At 38.7% G+C, this 17,025-nt stretch overlaps 2 protein-coding genes across 2 annotated transcripts in view; both read left to right on the top strand.

Moving 5' to 3' along the window:
- The first annotated feature begins 3,478 nt into the window (after positions 1-3,478).
- CT55 (cancer/testis antigen 55) lies at positions 3,479-5,898 on the top strand. Its single transcript, XM_058825832.1, has 3 exons — positions 3,479-3,557; positions 4,657-4,841; positions 5,781-5,898. Exons 1-3 carry the CDS (start codon positions 3,479-3,481, stop codon positions 5,868-5,870), a joined length of 354 nt encoding a protein of 117 aa, XP_058681815.1. The 3' UTR covers positions 5,871-5,898.
- Positions 5,899-5,914: 16 nt separating this feature from the next.
- Positions 5,915-17,025, top strand: part of LOC131572583 (RNA helicase Mov10l1-like) — a 28,142-nt gene continuing 17,031 nt past the window's right edge. The window contains exons 1-8 of the mRNA XM_058825831.1: positions 5,915-5,929; positions 7,848-8,004; positions 8,407-8,519; positions 9,306-9,496; positions 11,507-11,647; positions 12,567-12,793; positions 12,927-13,122; positions 15,590-15,784. Of these exons, the coding sequence (XP_058681814.1) occupies positions 5,915-5,929; positions 7,848-8,004; positions 8,407-8,519; positions 9,306-9,496; positions 11,507-11,647; positions 12,567-12,793; positions 12,927-13,122; positions 15,590-15,784 (1,235 nt within the window). The remainder of the gene's footprint in view (positions 5,930-7,847; positions 8,005-8,406; positions 8,520-9,305; positions 9,497-11,506; positions 11,648-12,566; positions 12,794-12,926; positions 13,123-15,589; positions 15,785-17,025) is intronic.

The raw sequence follows: 17,025 nt of genomic DNA, 5'->3' as shown, positions 1-17,025 counted from the left end.
CGTACATTGGATCCAGTCCTCTTGCTTATTAAGCAATGAAAAGGGGGAAAAAAAAGGACATTTTTATCTTGAAGATGTTGGCACCTTGACAGCTACAGCAATGACAGGGTCTTTTGTCTAAACTTTAAACACTCTTGTAACCAAGACACAATTAAATCTTCAGTATTCTGAAGGGCATCACCTCCAAAGTATGCTAGAAAAACTTTTGAACAGCACAACTTCTCAGTTTGTAGAGACTGTAGATTTTCCTTTTTTTGTAATGTCAGCCAATACTGAAATAATATTAAAATGTTAGTTGTTTTAATAGATTTAAACAGGGGAATTAATACACTATACACAGCAATAAACACATCTGTAAACTGTGCTAGAAAAGAGGGGCATAAAAGATTGTACAGTCAAGCAGAACTGTCTAAAGTAATTAAGCCCTACTGTTCCTCTGCTCATGGTAGAAACACTGCACAACTATTTCCATTATCTGTAACTTTCCAAAGAATGAGGTTAAATGGAAAATGGGTATTGCTTACCTGACAGCTTTTTCAGTGAATACGAGGTACTAATTGACACAAATTACTATAGACACAAAACACAATCATATTTTAACCCTTTTGATCAGTTCAGGGAAAAGGTTTGTGGGGGCTTTTTGTTTTGTTTGGGTTTTTTTTACACAAAATAGGTGAGATATTCAGGTATTTACTTAATCTAATCTCTTTGAACAAAGAGAATTTATAAAGTCCTGTACCACTGACCAGAGCAAGGTTCAAAGCCTGGAACAATTTGTTCACAATTCCAAGTGTTTCAGCCAGTATTGCACCTGAAAGTTCCCTCTCTCTCAAGCATGGTATTACAGTGTTTTCTCAGCTTATAGTGAAATTCCTCCTACCCCCTTTCTTTCCTGTGCACTTCTCAGTATTTCCCATTTCCATTTTGCACACAGGTTCATTGCATAATTACTGTATCCTCGGCACCTGGCATCAGCATCAACAAAAAACACCTAAACTTCAATGTTAAGTTTCTATTCTAAAAATCTTCTGGGGCCCTTATTCTAGGTTCCCTTCATCTCATGTACCTGATTCCAGAAACAGTCTCTTTTTCTGTGCAAGACCTGGTAACCAGAACCCAAGTCATTGACTAAGACCTTGTAATGCTATATAAGGTACAAATATGCTGTACAAAGAGATGCCTCCTAATTCTAAAGAATGCATAGGAATTTTACACAAGGACTCCAGCAAGCATAAAAATTCCAACAGAACATGAAAACCTTCTGAACAGGATTTACAGATCAAGTGTTTTAATTCTAAGTTAGGCCAAAAAAATTCAAGGGATGACAATTAAATCAAATCATGAGCAGCTATGAATAACCACATACTTCCACCACAAGATTAACCACTGAACAAATTCAGCTGCCTGAAGCAGCTATAGTAGATACTTGGTCATTTGCCACAGGCTGTGTGCAATGCAAGCATCCCCCACAGTAACCACAAAAGATAAAAAGCAGATCATCGATTATAACTCAAGTGCCAAGGCACAGTGTGACAAAAAGGTACATAAACTTGTCCTACTTTTCCTATCAAAGACTAAGGAGAAAGCATTGTCCTGGGCCAGGTTCCCTAGTTCCGAACAAAGGTTCACACACATGTTCCAAAATCTAAATGAAAACCACACCTGAAGCTCTGGTGAAGTTTACATTTAGCATCCTGACCAATTCTTTCATTTTCTGATGAGTTAATAGTGGCAATACGCTTGTGTTTTTTCACACAGTATTTAACTACATTACTTTAGCTCATTACCTGTATTCCTTGTTCAGTATTTTCACCTCTTTAAAAAAACAGCTTCTTGATGTAGTTATTTCTCTGAAGCATTCCTCAGTCCATGTTTCCTAGCTCATGTCTTGGGGTATGTACTGAACCAAGATCAAAATGCAGATCAAACAGCTTCAAATTGATTTCTTGCTCTCCTAGAGTAATATTTGCTCCCACAATGTAGCACCAACTTCTTTGGATTTCGTCCTTCATGTAAACCATCATCTCCAGAAACACAATCTCTTCATCCACCACATATTTGCCAGCTACACTCCCCTGCCGGCACTCCCACTGGGAACTCAGTGGAAGAAAACAGTAGTTAAAATTCTTTAAATCAATGTATCCAAAAGAGGCTAACACTGTCTCAGTACTTTTCTATAAACAGCACTGACTACGGACACTCAGGTGTTTCTCCTTCCAATGGCATTATATCGTTCAGAATGAGACACTGGAACCTGTGTGCAGTTACTGGCAACCTGAATTTATTCTGCTCTAGGACATGCACAGAACTCTGTGTTAAATCATCTGAAACGCATTCCTAGCCCTTCTTTGCCTAAATAACACTGTGTGAACCATACAACTAGACATTAAAACTGAAGTTTCTGAAGACAACTGCTGCTTTAGTTGCATTACTTAAACAGTATATTTTGTGATATCAACAAAAAACTACACACTGCACAACCCCCTGAAAATACCACCTATAACAGCTTTATATGGCAGTTCCTATCCAAACTACTGGGATGCTGAGCTCATCAACTCAAAAAACTGTGCTTTGTGAAACAGATTTTGTTAAACAAAATGCAAATGTACCTTATACAAGATACCTGAACTGCACTCTGTGAAGAGAACTGGTAAAAATAGATAGTAAGCAAGTCAATAAAATTGTATTTCCTCAGGCACTACAGCAGCTCCTTCATTCATAATATTAAGTCAAAACCACCATTTTTCCTGTTAGGCCAGTTTATCATGTTCTAGAGTTTATCCTATCACTTTGAAACTGCCTGCTACTGAGAGCATCACAATCCATTAATATGCCATTTGCACGCGCATACTCTTCCAACCCATTTCGTTCTACCACACTGGAAGGACTCTGTGCCTGGTTTATTCCCAGGGCCAAGGAGATCTCTCAGCCAAGGGGACGTGACAGCCTGTCCGTGGGTTCTGTCTGGTCCGGGCATCTCATCACAGAAACGCTGTCATACACTACGACCACAATACATTCGGACAGCACCAAGAGCAAGCAACAGGCTGCACGCACTAGCCTCGTGCGACATCACCTTTACCGTGCCCTCAAGCGTCGCCAACTGAGCCTCTGCAGAGGGCGGCCCCTCGCCCCCCGGCGCTCGCTGGGGGCCGCGCTGATGGCTGTACTGAGGGCCGCAGTGGGGGCTGTATTGAGGGCCGAGCTGAGAGCTGCAGTGCGGGCTGAACTGAGGCCGCACTGAGGGCCGAGCTGGGGGCTGGGCCGAGCTGGGGGCTCTCCCCGGCGCCGGGTCAGCCCCTGCGCGGACCCGGGAGCGCCCCCGTGACCCGGAGCGAGCAGCGCCATTGGCCGCGGCAGCGCGGGCTCGAGGCGCCCCCGGAGCAGATTTTGCGCCTCGGCTTCGCGTGTTCTGCGGGTTGTGCCGCATCTCTAAGGTCGTCCTGGGGGTTCTGGTTCTTCGCGAAGGCGCTCCGGGATGCTCTCTCTCCTTTCTAAGGCGCTTTCCTACTTCTGGAGACGCGCAGATGACGAAGATGAGAGATGGGCGACCTCTGGTAGGAATTCCGGGCCGGTTCTGGGTTTGTGGTGCGGCTTCTGAGCCGTGAGGTGTGCTCGTGCCCCACGTGACTGGAGCTGAGTGCAGACCTGTTCACTTAAGAAAGGTTGTAAAGAGAAGGTTGAGATTATAAAACATCATTTTGACTACATGGCATGTGGAAGTTTTCCCATAAATACCTTTTTGCTGTTTCCTGGGTTGTACAGGTTACATTTGCTGCTGAGAGTATGGAGTGAGGTGTAGGAGTAGTTCCCTGGAAGCCAGGAGGGCCAGCCATGTCCTGGGGTGCATCAGGCCCAGCATCGTTGGCTGGGTGAGGGAGGGGATTGTCCCGCTCTGCTCTGCACTGGGGCAGCCTCACCTCAAGTCCTGGGGGCAGTTTCAGATGCCTCAAAATATGAACTACATCAAACCATGATAGTGAGTCTAGTGAAGGCTGAGAAAACGGTGAAAGGTCTCAGTGTGTGACTTACGAGGAGCAGCTAAGGTCACTCAGCTTGTTTAGCTCGGAGAAAAGAAAGCCGAAGTGAGACCTCATTGCAGACGATACCTTGGGGGGCGGGGTTCTGGTCTTATCTCCCTGAGGCCCAGTCACAGGGACACAAGGACGTGGAAGGAAGCTGCATCAGGGGAAGTTCAAACTGGACTGTGGGGAAAGGCTCCTCAATGGGAGGGTGGTCAGTCCCTGGAACAGGCTTCCAAGTCTCTCAGAGTTTAAGGGGCATCTGGATGAGACGCTGAATCATACTGTTTCGTTTTAGGTAGTCCTGTGAAGAGCAGGAAGTTAGGCCCCCGTCATCCTTACGGGTCTTTCAGTCTGAGATATTCTAGGATTTTTAATTTTTTTTTAATGGAGCTTAAAGCATGTTGGTTTTAAAATATAGTTTGTATTTAATTAGCTTTATTAATTGGTTGATACCATAAATTGCCATAAGACTTGAAGACTTAATTGTGAAAATAATTAGTTGGCACCTGTTGCTATTTCCAGTTGACCTTTTCATAGAATATATGTCCTTTTTAGTAGTATTCATATGTTTTTGCATGGTCCTATGAACAAGTGATTTGGGTCTATGTCAACATTACTCCTTTTGATGCAGATGATAAAGAATTGAAAAGGGTACAAGGAGTAGTGACAAGACTGTGCCATGATTATGGGATGATAGATGACATGATAGTCTTTACGAAGGATGTTGTCACAAAAAACATGCTGCTGGCTGTTGGACAAGAAGTTATTGCCACTGTGGAAGAGGATAAAACATCAGGTGGCCTGAAGGCTGTCAGGGTAAGAGGTGAAGATAAATGTTAGTCTGACTTTCTCCATAAGTACCTTGAGGCTTTATTTTGAAAGTTGCTATAGTTTTAGCCTGACAAATTCCACAGAATAGGAGAAATTGCAAGCCCTTCACCTAGAGGGGATAAGTTGGGTTTTGTTGATCATGTCATTGTTTCATTCCATCTCCTTTCAAATTATGTTTAATACTGATTCTCTGAATATAGGTGTAGATGTAGTGAATAAGAAGCTATTCGTTGAAATAACTGCATCAGAATTTTAGTCACAGCTAACTCCAGATCTGTATAACTTAGTTCTGAGTTTCAGTCAACTTTGTTATTGTTAGCTGAACGGATAAGAAGATCAAAGCAGTTTGATCTTGTGCAAAGTTTGTTCTTTTTCACAGAAATAATTTATGTTCTTGTCAATAAGAACAAGAATTTCAGAACTTCTTGTTGTAAAAATTAGTAACTTAATGTTAAAGACAGTTAAAAAATTGAGATCTTGCTACCTTTTTTGCCTAACACTTCATTTGCAAACCTATTTCAAGATTGATTATACCTTGTCATGAAATTTGAGAGGAATTTTTCTTAGCAGATCATGTTGGAACCAAATGTAGTTTCATTGATTAAATAAAACCAAAGAAACAGTTAACGGGAAGACAGTTTTATTATGTGACCCAAAATTAAACATAGAAGGATAATAATTAGGAGGTCTTGTTTCTCCAGTATCACCAGCTCTAGTGCTATCAAAAACCTAGTGTCTTATAAGGTAACCTTATATCTCTTACTTCCTTTTGTTTCTCCTTTTAAAATATAAATAACTTTATTGTGTAAAAACTAAGTATTGTTTGTCCAACAAGCAATATCAGCACTGTTTCATAACATATTACAGTCAGAAAATTGAGTTTAAATCTTACTTTTTCTTCCTTGTTTTTCTTCTGACTGACAGCTTTCATCATACTGTGGAAATACTGTCATTGCTCCAAAATACATAAACCTGGTAACTGAAAAACTACATATGGATCTACAAAGCAACTAGAATATTTTAGCACTTGTGGCATGTTTAGCTGTATATTCTAGATAATGGTATTTTCAAAAGTACTTTTTTCAAAAGCATGATGATTTTCCCTGTTCCTGTTTGTGAGCCATAATCCTGCAGGCATCTCGGAGTGTTGGCAGCGTAGTTTGTGGCTGGGTGAAAAGCTTTGAGACAAGGTCATGTCAAAAGCTGACTATACTCCATAGAAAGTCAAATTCCAAGAGCAGTTCTGATTCAGTAAGCAAGAAGAAAAGCTAATTTCTTCAAAGTCTGTTCTAAGAACATAAATAAAAATAAAAACCTAAGCTGTTCTGTACTTTGTGATGTATTGCCTTACTTTCCATATTGTGGCACAAACTTGAAATTCTCTGAACATAAGAATGGACAACACTATTTGAATTGTACTTGTTTTCCATGGTGAAGAACTAAGTCCCTTTCCAAATCCCTAGTTAGAGGAGAAAATTTAGCTTCCTGACAAGCATCATTATTAACTACTGTACAAAATGCTGTTTGAATACCAGTACTATCTCCTTCCACATAACTGAGATATTACCACTTTGGTTTTTAAGTGTTCTAATAGGTATTCCTCAAATTGCAGACAGGCGCACAAGTTCTGCAGCCTGGACACTGCCACCATGCAGTTAGGGGCAGAATCTGGATGGCACAGTTAGAACTTCAGTGGTGTCAATGTGTTTATGTTACTTGCTGTAAGAGAGAGTGTGGTCAGTCAGCCTTGAGTGGCTCTCTGCTCAGTTTACTGTTTCAGCTGCTGTTTGGAGATGCTGGCCATGTGGTTTGGAAAGATCCTGGCTCAAAAGTCTGGATTTCAGTTTATTTGAGGTCAAGTCCTAATTAAACTCTGCATGGAATGATTATAGGTTCTGTAGCAGCCTTTAAAACCAGGCTGCTACCAGTGGTAGTAGGAAGGCGATTTTGATCTTCCTGTATGAGAAAGTCTTCAGTTTTATTGGTAGAGAAAAATTGACAAGTATCAAAAGAAAATGTACATTGAGAGTTTTAAGGTGTTTTCTTGTCTTAAAAATAGTTCTTTCAGTCTACAAATTTCTTTCAAGTGTGACTGCATGTGTAGTTTACATGAAATGTAAATTTACTAGTCTTCTGAGGGACAGTTTGCTTATTCATGTTCTATCCATATGAAGCCATAAAAATCACTTCAGAGAAAGTTTGATATTCTCAGATCTTCCTGGTGAATGGGAAGATACATCTGTCAGACTGGAACATAGTATAGATTTTTCTTTCATTTTTTTTACAGTGAGTTTTCATGTTGTCCAAGAAATATGTAATAATAATTATTTTAATACAATAAAACAGTATTGGCTAAAAAATAAATAGCTATATATAGTCAACTGTAGTGTTTGCAAACCTCTGAAGTGTAGATAGACATAGGCTATTTATTACTATCGTAAATGGTAAGCATTATGTTCAACAAAATAAATCGTATAAAATTTAGTATGAGACTAGATTGGATCAGACTTCAGTAAACTTACACGTGAAGCGGCTCTATGGGTTTTCTTACTCAAATTACTAAAAAGTTACAGGGTCAGTCTGAAATACATGTAGTTTATAAATATAAATACCATCTTGAAAACATGTTTTTTGCTTTCTGAAATAGTCCTTTTCTACCTCCAGTTGTGTACAGACATATTGCTGGATATGGTGTTCCTGTCAAATGAAGAAAAATCTTAAGTAGACCTAGAGCAAGGGATATGTGAGAAAGATTTGAAAAATCAGCATGTAATTATAGCAGTTGTCAGCCCTGTAGCATACAGTACTCTTTAAAAGAGAAGTTACTGTTTATTACTTACTCTTTTTGTGTCCAAAAAGTAACAGCTACAGTAATTGTCTAGTAAGAAGCTTTGCCTCCACAAGCAATTGAAATTTTGTATATTTATTATAGGAATATATATTTCATTCTAAGTGTCAGCTGTTTAAATGGGGTTATTTTTGTATTAATAGGTAGAAACCATCTGGAATACACAAGAAGACTCTGGTCCTACTTTTGATGCATCTGAACTAAATAAGAAAACATTAATTGGCAGTATTACCTCTCTCTCTGTGGATGGTGGCTATATTAATCAGAATACTTACTTTGCAATGCAAGATGTCTGGGAAGGTGTGTAGGGATTCTTGTTTCCTCTTAATATTTTTGTGTATACAATAGAAAAATATCTTCTGATAAACTTGGAGTTGTTGTCCCAAATAAGTTCTAGTAGAATATGTTGTGAAACATATTGAAGCAGCCAGACACAGATGAAGAAAGCTGGCTGTTCATTCTCACTGAGCATGACCTGCATTAAAGCAGAAGTGACATGTAAGCAGGTGTATTTTTCCACTAGCACCTCTTGCATAGTTAGCCATAACCTGCAAAGCAAAGGACTGCAAAGAGAACTTTGGACTCAGTGGGTCTGAATAATTCATTGTTCTGGCTTTTATTTAACTTACACTAGTTCTGTAAGGGAGTAGTGTAAATGTTATCAATAGCAATTAACCTCGAGAAATTATCTGTTTTGTATAGATTTCAAACCTTATGAAGGTGACTGGGTGCAAGCAAAATATTATATTAACTCGACAACATGGAAGAGTGAAGCAGTTGCTGTAAGGCCTTTGAGGTATAAACAAGTAAACAAGGTAAATGTTCTGCGTATTGTTTTTGGCAAGAGGAATCCTGGCTGAAGGATTAGGTTTCTAATTGGTTTTGGTTACAAATGTTGGTAGATTTTCTATAACACATCTTTAATTAAAAGATAAAATGTACCAATTCATCCATTTAGAGCGTGCTTCTTAAATAATACGGCGTTTTGAAAATGCATACACATTTTGGGTTGAAACAGGAAGAGTAACTAGCTTGTCTATCATGAATTGCTGATTTGAATTCTTACTATTAGATGTAATGAGAATGTGTCATGACAGGGGAATTTATTATGGTTAATTTATTCAAGTGTTTCAGCTTAAAGTATGGTCCCTTTTTTTTGTTTTAATGAAAGTGTGCACTCTAGTAATGCATATGCTATACTAGGTTTATGGTTTCTTTGTCTTAACCCTATATATCAATTGTAAGAAAAAAGTTCTCTTTACTGCTAGTATGGAAATATAGATTAGGTAAGTTGATGTGTCACAAGAAAGGTATCATGGTTAAGTCTAGTGTACCTATTGTAGTATGCACTTCAGTGGAACTTAATGCTTATTTGAAGTACTTGTGTTTCTTTATTCTAAATCTGAAGACAAGCACAGTGATTCTGGGTTAGAGCTCTGTGTTTACCTCCTGTGAATAACTGAAATTTCAGAATGCATTTTTATTAATGCTAGAAGTGCTGTTTTGTGGGGAAAAATAGGCAATGTTAGTATTAAACAGTATTAAAATTAAATAGTATTAAAAAGATAATATCAAGTAACAGTGAATACAAACTATTACAGGTTCGCATTTCCAGCGTCTGTGGAAGAACTGGGACAGTAGATGACAGTATATTTTTCACTTTGGATTCACTGAGACTTCCTGATGGTTACTTACCTCGTAGGCATGATCTAGTGAACACGATCGTGGTGGAGAGCAGTCAGTCCTGTTACATTTGGAGAGCTCTCTGCTTGGTGCCAGTCATCCAGGATGGGTAATATTATTTTGTTCTCTTTATAGCAGTTAGAGACATGGTGTAGTTATGCAGCTTATATTTCATTGCATCTGTTAAGCAAGAAATACTGTGAATATTTCCCTCGTTGACTAGAAGGCATAATAGACCATTAGAAAAACCAGAGCATGTTATGATTTGGCCCTTGTTTGGGGTTTTTCTGTCCTTTCAGAAGGTGGGAACATGGGTGCTACTAGAGAAGCATAACTAGTAGCAGCTGGGCTCAGGGATATTGCTAGGCAGGGAAGGAGTTTTGCATGCCTATTAGAAAAATACCAAGGTCATTGTGCTCCTCTAGTAGGGACTTCACTGTTTCAAACCAAATCACAGCAAAACTCATATAAAATTCATGTTTCTTTAATCCATTTTGCCTAAGTTACAGTCATGGTTCAGATTTCTGTCCTAAAAGGAAAAGTTTCATGTTCTAAATAATAGAGATTCCATAGGCTTGCAAATATTGAACTGGGAGGTTCTGCAGGGACTTCAGATGTTATATGCAGTATGAGGAGGAGCTGGACACACTGCAGAAGAGGTTGGAAAAGGTAGATGATGTTTAGTATGGAGAAGAGGCAAAACTTAAGGAAATAATCAACTACACAAAAGTAAAATGGGCAACTAGTCAATAACGAACCTCAACGAAATCTGGAATTTGACTTGTGAGTTTGTGTCTGTCCTGCGAAACACACAAATACCACCTGAATAAATAGATCTGTTAACTGTAAAATATCACTTTCCATGCTGAGGTCTTGACAGGATAACATAGTCTAACTCTGCAGGCCAAAATTAAATTGTCAATTGGAAGGTCCCAAGGGAGAGCATTCTGATATCTTTCAAACATCATATTTGGGAGATCTCTACAAAATTTAGCCAAGACCAGTATATACGTGTTTAAAAAATCTAAAAAGAAAGATATAAGGTGTTTTTTGCTAGAGATAACAGATATCATAAATTGTACCTAGATGAAACTTGAAGTGTTTTCATCATTTTGCAAAACAATACAAATTGTTCACATCTTTTTTTCAGTTGCACTTATGTATGATGATGGATTTTACACAGAAAATCATTACTAAAGCCAAATTATAAAAGTAGACCTTAGGGTTAATTTCTCAGGTTTAGTGTACATCCTATCATATCAAAAACTGCGCCTTAGGCAGCAGTGAGAGACATCTAGTGGGCTTGGCTAGACAATTGATGTATCTAATGAAAAGCAGCTGCACTCATTTTCTAGTTCAGTATGTCAGATAACTCAGGAGGGTGTGTATATATTAGTGATGATATTAAAATATTTCTAAATTATTTCCATGCCACTTTATCAAAATTAATAGTTTCTTAATTACAGAATAAAAACCATTTAAAAAATTGTTTCTACAGGTAAAAGACACCAAGGGTTTAGATTTGTGTTCAGTGTTTCAGACAGGAAAGAGTATGTGCCTGGTTTCATAGACATTTTTCATCAGTCCTGTGTGGTAAAAGTTTTCAAGGGGAGTTTTTGGTTTTCAGCTGTTTTGTCCTCAGCTTGCTGATTTCACATTGGAACAGTAAACAGACACAGGTGCATAGGTTGAAACACTTCCAATCTTCTAATCCAAAATTTATCTCTTAGCTGCAGTGCTAGACCTGACTCTTGCTAAGGAGCTGCTCTTTGTTGTGTCTTTGTTCAGCTCCCAAAGAGAGCCATAATGACTTCACTCACCATTTGATTCAGCTCTTCAGCAGGGATTAGTTAACCTCTCAATCATTTTAGTCTTGCATCCAAAGTTTTATGCTGGTTTATTGTGGTGCTGACAAAAGACTTGTTGCTGCTTAAATTAGTTAATCTAATTGTCTTGGAAGTATAAATGGCTGAGAAACAAACAATACACCTACTTCTTTCTAAATATTGTGACTGTGCCTTAGTTTAGTGTTTCTTAAACTTGTGCTGAATCAAGATATCAAAGATATTTGCTGAGCCTATTAGTGTTTAAAAACTGCTACATAAAATTATTTTGACAGACAATCTCGCTCTGATGAAGATAATGTGGATGAGCCTTATGAAGACATGATGAGAGACAAAGGAGAGTTGAAAGTATCAAGAATGACTGACTTTGGAACTCTGAAGCAGGGGGAATCTAAAAGAATGATCATTTGGATAGAGTAAGCCTTTCTGATTGTTTGAAGATTTCTTTATGTTCATCACTCTGCAATCTGTTAACCTGTTTTACATTCAAAAGCCTTTTCTAGTGGAGCCTTCAAGTAACCTCCAGATACTATGGAATTAAAGAGAATTTTACACAATGTAATGTCTATGTAATGTATTGATATTGAGTGTTTATCTTGCAGACAGTGCTTTGAGACTCCCCAGTCCTGTATCTCTTTTCCATCCTAGTAAAATCCTTCCTAGAACAGGGGTTGTACTAAAAGCTTTTACTTGTGTGTTTAGCTTAAACTGCAGATACTCTGCCATCTTCAAAATCTTAGAAGAGAACTGTTGCATACCCATGTATTAGAAGCAGACCAGAATTTTTTTCTCTGGGTTTTTTTGGGGTTTTTTTGTTTGGTTTGGTTTTTTTGTAAACTTGGATGCTGAAGAACTATGTTGGTATATCCTTAAGAGGATTTTGTTTTGGTAGTGGGGGTATTTTTGTTTGTTTTTTTGGGGTTGGTTGGGGTTTCTTGTGTGTGTTTTATTGCTCATATGTGAGCATAAATGCTTAAATGAAGACACACTTGCATACCCATTACATGTTGTTCTATGCTCTTTTCTAAGAGTTGGTTACCCAGTGCTGAATTTTAAGCTCCAATTATAGTATCGTATAAGCTCCATTATATTATTCATTGTATTTTTGTATGCTTTATATGGTAGTTGATGTGACCTAAAAGTACCAACATATAAAGCAGAGGTTTTTGTCCTCATAAGTTAGAAGCAGCAGTGCAATTTCTTGCTGATAGCGGTTATGAAATAAGGGGAGCTAACCTGCTGCAGACAATTGTATTTGACTTCAAGTAGAAATAAACTTCACAAGAACATTAGCCATGCACTTAATTATGTAATTAATCATATAACTACTTCTAGGAATAAAGGGAGCATACCACAGTCCTTAATCAGCTGCAAATTAGCTGGATGGGTGAAAGACAAGCAATTCAGTGTTGAAATTCCTCAAAAATGTGAGAACAGTCCATATTTTCCAATAAATCAAGAACACCTCTCAAAAGCTGCAGTTAATTCATTTAACAACAGTGGAGGAACAACATGTGAGTCACTGAACCACACGTCCATTATGAAGAATGAAGTCATTCCAGGTACAGTGAAATGATAACATTTGAATGCTGAATGTTAGTTCCTCAGAAGACCGGTAGGTTTGTTTGAGAAGACTTGCCTATGTTAGCAATAGAAATTGTGATAATAAAATTTATTGTTATACATTTACTACAGAAGGAATTGATTTTCAAGATACAAATTTATCAAGGACAAAGGAAAACAATTCCTTGGTGAAAGATGAAAATATGCAAAATGGACAAAGTGAGCAAAAAGACCATGTGGAGCAACCAGTTAAGCACAGCAATATTAGTCCAGAAATTGTGATACCACCAGGTGAAAAAATATTCATAGTGATTGTATGCACAGCTGTGTAAGTATTCCTTTCCATTATTTCTAACCAATACAATGGCAAGAGGTAATGAAAATAGTCTTAATAGTTCCCTTATTCTGGGCACAGTTCTCTTCTTGGCATGTTGTGCTTTAACCCCAGCTGGCAATTAATCCCCATTCAGATGCTTGCTCACTCCTAGCAGGATGGTGGGGACAATAGGAAGAGTAAAAGTGAGAAAACTCACAGGTTGAACTAAAGACAGTTTAAAAGGTAAAGCAAAAGGCACTAAGACAAGCAAAGTAAAACAAGGAATTTGTTCACCACTTCCTGTGGACAGACAGGTATTCAGCCCATCCCCAGGACAGCAAGGCTCTGTCACAGATGATGGTGACTGAGGAAATGGCATCACTCAGAATGTCCTCCCTTCTTCCTTCCCCCCAGCTTTATGTACTGAGCATGATGCCCTATGATGTGGAATGTTCCTTGGGGCAGTTGGTGTCTGCTGTTCTGGGTGTGTCCCCTTCCAACTCCTTCTGCACCCCCAGACTCCTCACTGGTGGGGTAATATGAGAAGGGGAAAAAGCCTTTTCAACACTGTAAAAACATCCCTATGCTATCACCACTTTTTCAGTGCAGATCCAAACCAGAGCCCCATATTAGCTATTATGAAGAAAATTAACTCTACCCCAGTCAAAACAGGCACATGGTGTTGTGTAAAGTAAGCCAATACGTATTAGCAAATCATCTGGAAACCTATGTTAGCCTTTGAAAGTAGTTACCATTTCAGTGCTTGATTCTGAATTTTTATTGAAAGAAAGCGGTAGTCATTAATCAAGCAATATGAGTGGGAGTAGGTAACATTTCTAAAATGACACGGTGAGATGAAGATAATGCCTGCAGATAGATATATACTTTGTAGTAAATCCATTTCTCCATGAGCACTAGCGCTAATGCAGATTTCTTGGGAATTGCTGTGTTATGTCTGATGTGTTTCTTCTAATCTTTAGTATCTTGTATTGCTACATGCCTTGATCTTAAGTTTTCCTGTTCTCTGATGGGAAATTCAAGTTATGTATGCTGAAATAGGAAAGAAAACTTTCTTCACTGAAGGTGTAATTCACAGAGGAAATGCTTTGCAAGACCACTTAGAAAAGCACTCAGCTGTACAAAATATTTTATTAATTTAGTTAAGAATGGAAAGTGGCTTTGTGGGAGCACTTGCATTCAAGTAGGAGTAGGAGCCTTACACACCAAAGATTCTGTTTGTGTACCTTCCACTTGCTTCCAGCTGTAGCTCTGCAGACTTTGTGTTCCACAGACATTGATTCCTAGGATGGTAAAGTTGGGCAGAGGAAAACAAGGTTTTTCATTCATTGAAGTAATGCAGCAATAATATTCACACTACTTCTCTTATCATTTTAAATAGTGAAGCAGGAGGCAAAAAATTTCTTAGGCGGATGATTTAGCTCTAGTTTAAAAGACAAAGCTGCAGGCATGGCTTGTCTTCATGGAGATAGACATGTAGAAAGAACAATTTATATTTCACTATAAATCCATAAAAGCCACAGACTTAGAATCTTCTAATAATACAGAATGATCAGTAGAAAGCTTTGTGGGAGGCTGCAGCATGAATTTAACAAGTGTTTGCTGGCCAGTTAAGAAACCATAGAGATTGCAGATTTAGATGATAAATTTGGACAGTTAGGTGTCTGTTTTGAGTTTTTAATATCTGAGATAACAGGCGATAGTTTTAACTTGAGCAGGTAGTGTTAGTTGGCAAAAGTTTAAAAAGTGGTTCTCTTGCCAAAGAGAAGGTAAGCTGGAGTTCTTCTTGAATGCATTTGTTTCAGACACATGGTAGCAGTGTTGGACCATGTAGTTAGAGAGCTACACTCTAGTAGTGCTTAAGTTTCTTAGAAACCAATCTGAAGTAACCTTTCCCTCCTGTTTTTTTCCCCATCTATCACTCCCCAAGCAACACTTGCACATAAAAAATATGTTTTCCAGAATTAAAGGATTTTTCCTGCTTTCTCCAATTCGTGAGTTTACAGTTAGGGTTCAGTTCTGAGTAGCCTTTTGCAAGGTGCTGCAAAGCTGTTACTGCAAACAGTGAAGAAATTTGCTTCAGGTTCCTCTGCTGGGGCTGTTTGGCTCTTCTTTTGCACTAGCAGTAATTCCCAGATGTTCCTTGTAACAGAAGCATTATTTCTGTACCCTGATGTGTTGAGTGGAGAGATTTTGCATTTTACCCAAGGTTTTGATGAAATTGTGGGGTTGAGATTTTTGCTGTGGTTTTGGGTTGGGGTTTCTTGGGTGAGTAGGTGGGTTTTTTAAATTTATGAAACCTGTATTGAACTGGAGGTAGGGACTGTGAGGAATTACCCTAAATTAGCAGTTCTCATATGTAACAAATCTGAAAACTGAAAAAGAGAATCTATCTCTTGGCTGGGGAAAATGAAGTGTGAAACATGTTGGTTTTAAGAAGATAACTTCTGTTTGCTTGAAGGATTCATGGACACAGTAAAGAGCTCTTGTTGCTTGGCTTTCCTGATTTTACTGTTGGCCGCTATATTGAAGCCACTGTAACAAATGAAGAAGAATTACTTATAGCACCTGTAAAACCTTATTCTTCAAGGAAGCCTAAAATTGTTCCAGATTCTCAGCCGAGGAAGACAACAGTAGCTGGTCCTACATACAAAAGGTACTGTCACTTAGAGCATGAAATAATACTTACCTAACATTGCTCTATTTGGTATTGCTCTATCTGTTGTGTAATGCTGAGAAGGAAAATGTGAAACTAGGAGAATATATATATATAGATATATATGTTGTAAACAAGATGATTGAGGACATTGCTGATAGAAGAGCTTGTTTCAGTAATTAAGCACTTGATTGCTTTTTCTGTTTGATTCTTCAATTCGCAACAGACTAATGTGTAGTGTGGTAATAAGATAAAACACTGTTCCTTAGTTATCTACTTAGGAACAATTGTGTTATTAAGAAAAAAGACAGGAAACTGAAAATAATTTCTGAGATAATCTTAATTCTTTACACAACTATTTGACTAATGTCTCCCATCTTTCATTCATTTCATTCATTTTGTTTTGCAAATGAGCTTCCATTTTACTTACAGTATTTACTTAGTTATAGAAATATACCTAAGCTGCAAAAGCAAAAACAGTGTTTTCAAATAATCTGTAGAACACTTACTACAGAATAGCCAGAGTTGGAAGGAACCCATAAGGATCATCAAATCCAGCTCCTAGCCCTGCACCAGGAATCACCCCAAGAAATGTACCATATGCCTGAGAGCTTTGTCCAAACACTTACTGGACTCTGTCAGGCTTGGGGCTGTGACCACTCCCCTGCTCCAGTGCTCTGCCACACTCTAGGTGAGGAATCATTCTTAATGCCCAACTTAAGGCTCTCCTGACACGGCTTCATGCCATTCCCCGAGGTCCTGTGACTGCAGTGAGGTCTTCCCTCAGTCTCCTCCAAGTTGAAAAGAACAAGTGAGCTCAGCAGTTCCTCATATGACTTCCCCTCCATGCCATTCACCATCCTTATGGCAGGAGGATCCTCTCCCTCCCTTGCCCAGCTGGCAATGCCATGCCTGATGTGCCCTAGGATACAGTTGGCCCTCCTGGCTGCCAGGTTACTGCTAACTCATTTTCAACTTGCCATCCACCAGGACCCCCAGCTCCTTTTCTGCAGTGCTGCTTTTCAGTGTCTTGTCTCCCAGTCTTGCTATATGTCTAGGTGGACCAGGTACAGAATCTGGCACTTGTCTTTGTCCAGTGTCATACAGTTGGTGGTTGTCTATCTTTCTGATTTGCATAGGTCTCTCTTCAGTACCTCTCTGCATTTAAGGGAGTCATCAGCTCCTCCCAATTTAGTACCATCGGCAGACACCTTCAAATCCTGCATCCAGTCATTTGAGAT

Source organism: Poecile atricapillus, chromosome Z (genome assembly GCF_030490865.1).
Source record: "Poecile atricapillus isolate bPoeAtr1 chromosome Z, bPoeAtr1.hap1, whole genome shotgun sequence".
Lineage (NCBI taxonomy): Eukaryota > Metazoa > Chordata > Aves > Passeriformes > Paridae > Poecile > Poecile atricapillus.
This window is presented reverse-complemented; position numbering and strand designations above follow the sequence as displayed.

Coding starts and splice junctions, on each gene's coding strand:
- CT55 (XM_058825832.1), top strand. CDS start 3,479: ATGCTCTCTCTCCTTTCTAAGGCGCTTTCCTACTTCTGGAGACGCGCA. Junction 3,558..4,656: donor TGAGAGATGGGCGACCTCTG/GTAGGAATTCCG, acceptor CTTTTGATGCAG/ATGATAAAGAATTGAAAAGG. Junction 4,842..5,780: donor GTGGCCTGAAGGCTGTCAGG/GTAAGAGGTGAA, acceptor TCTGACTGACAG/CTTTCATCATACTGTGGAAA.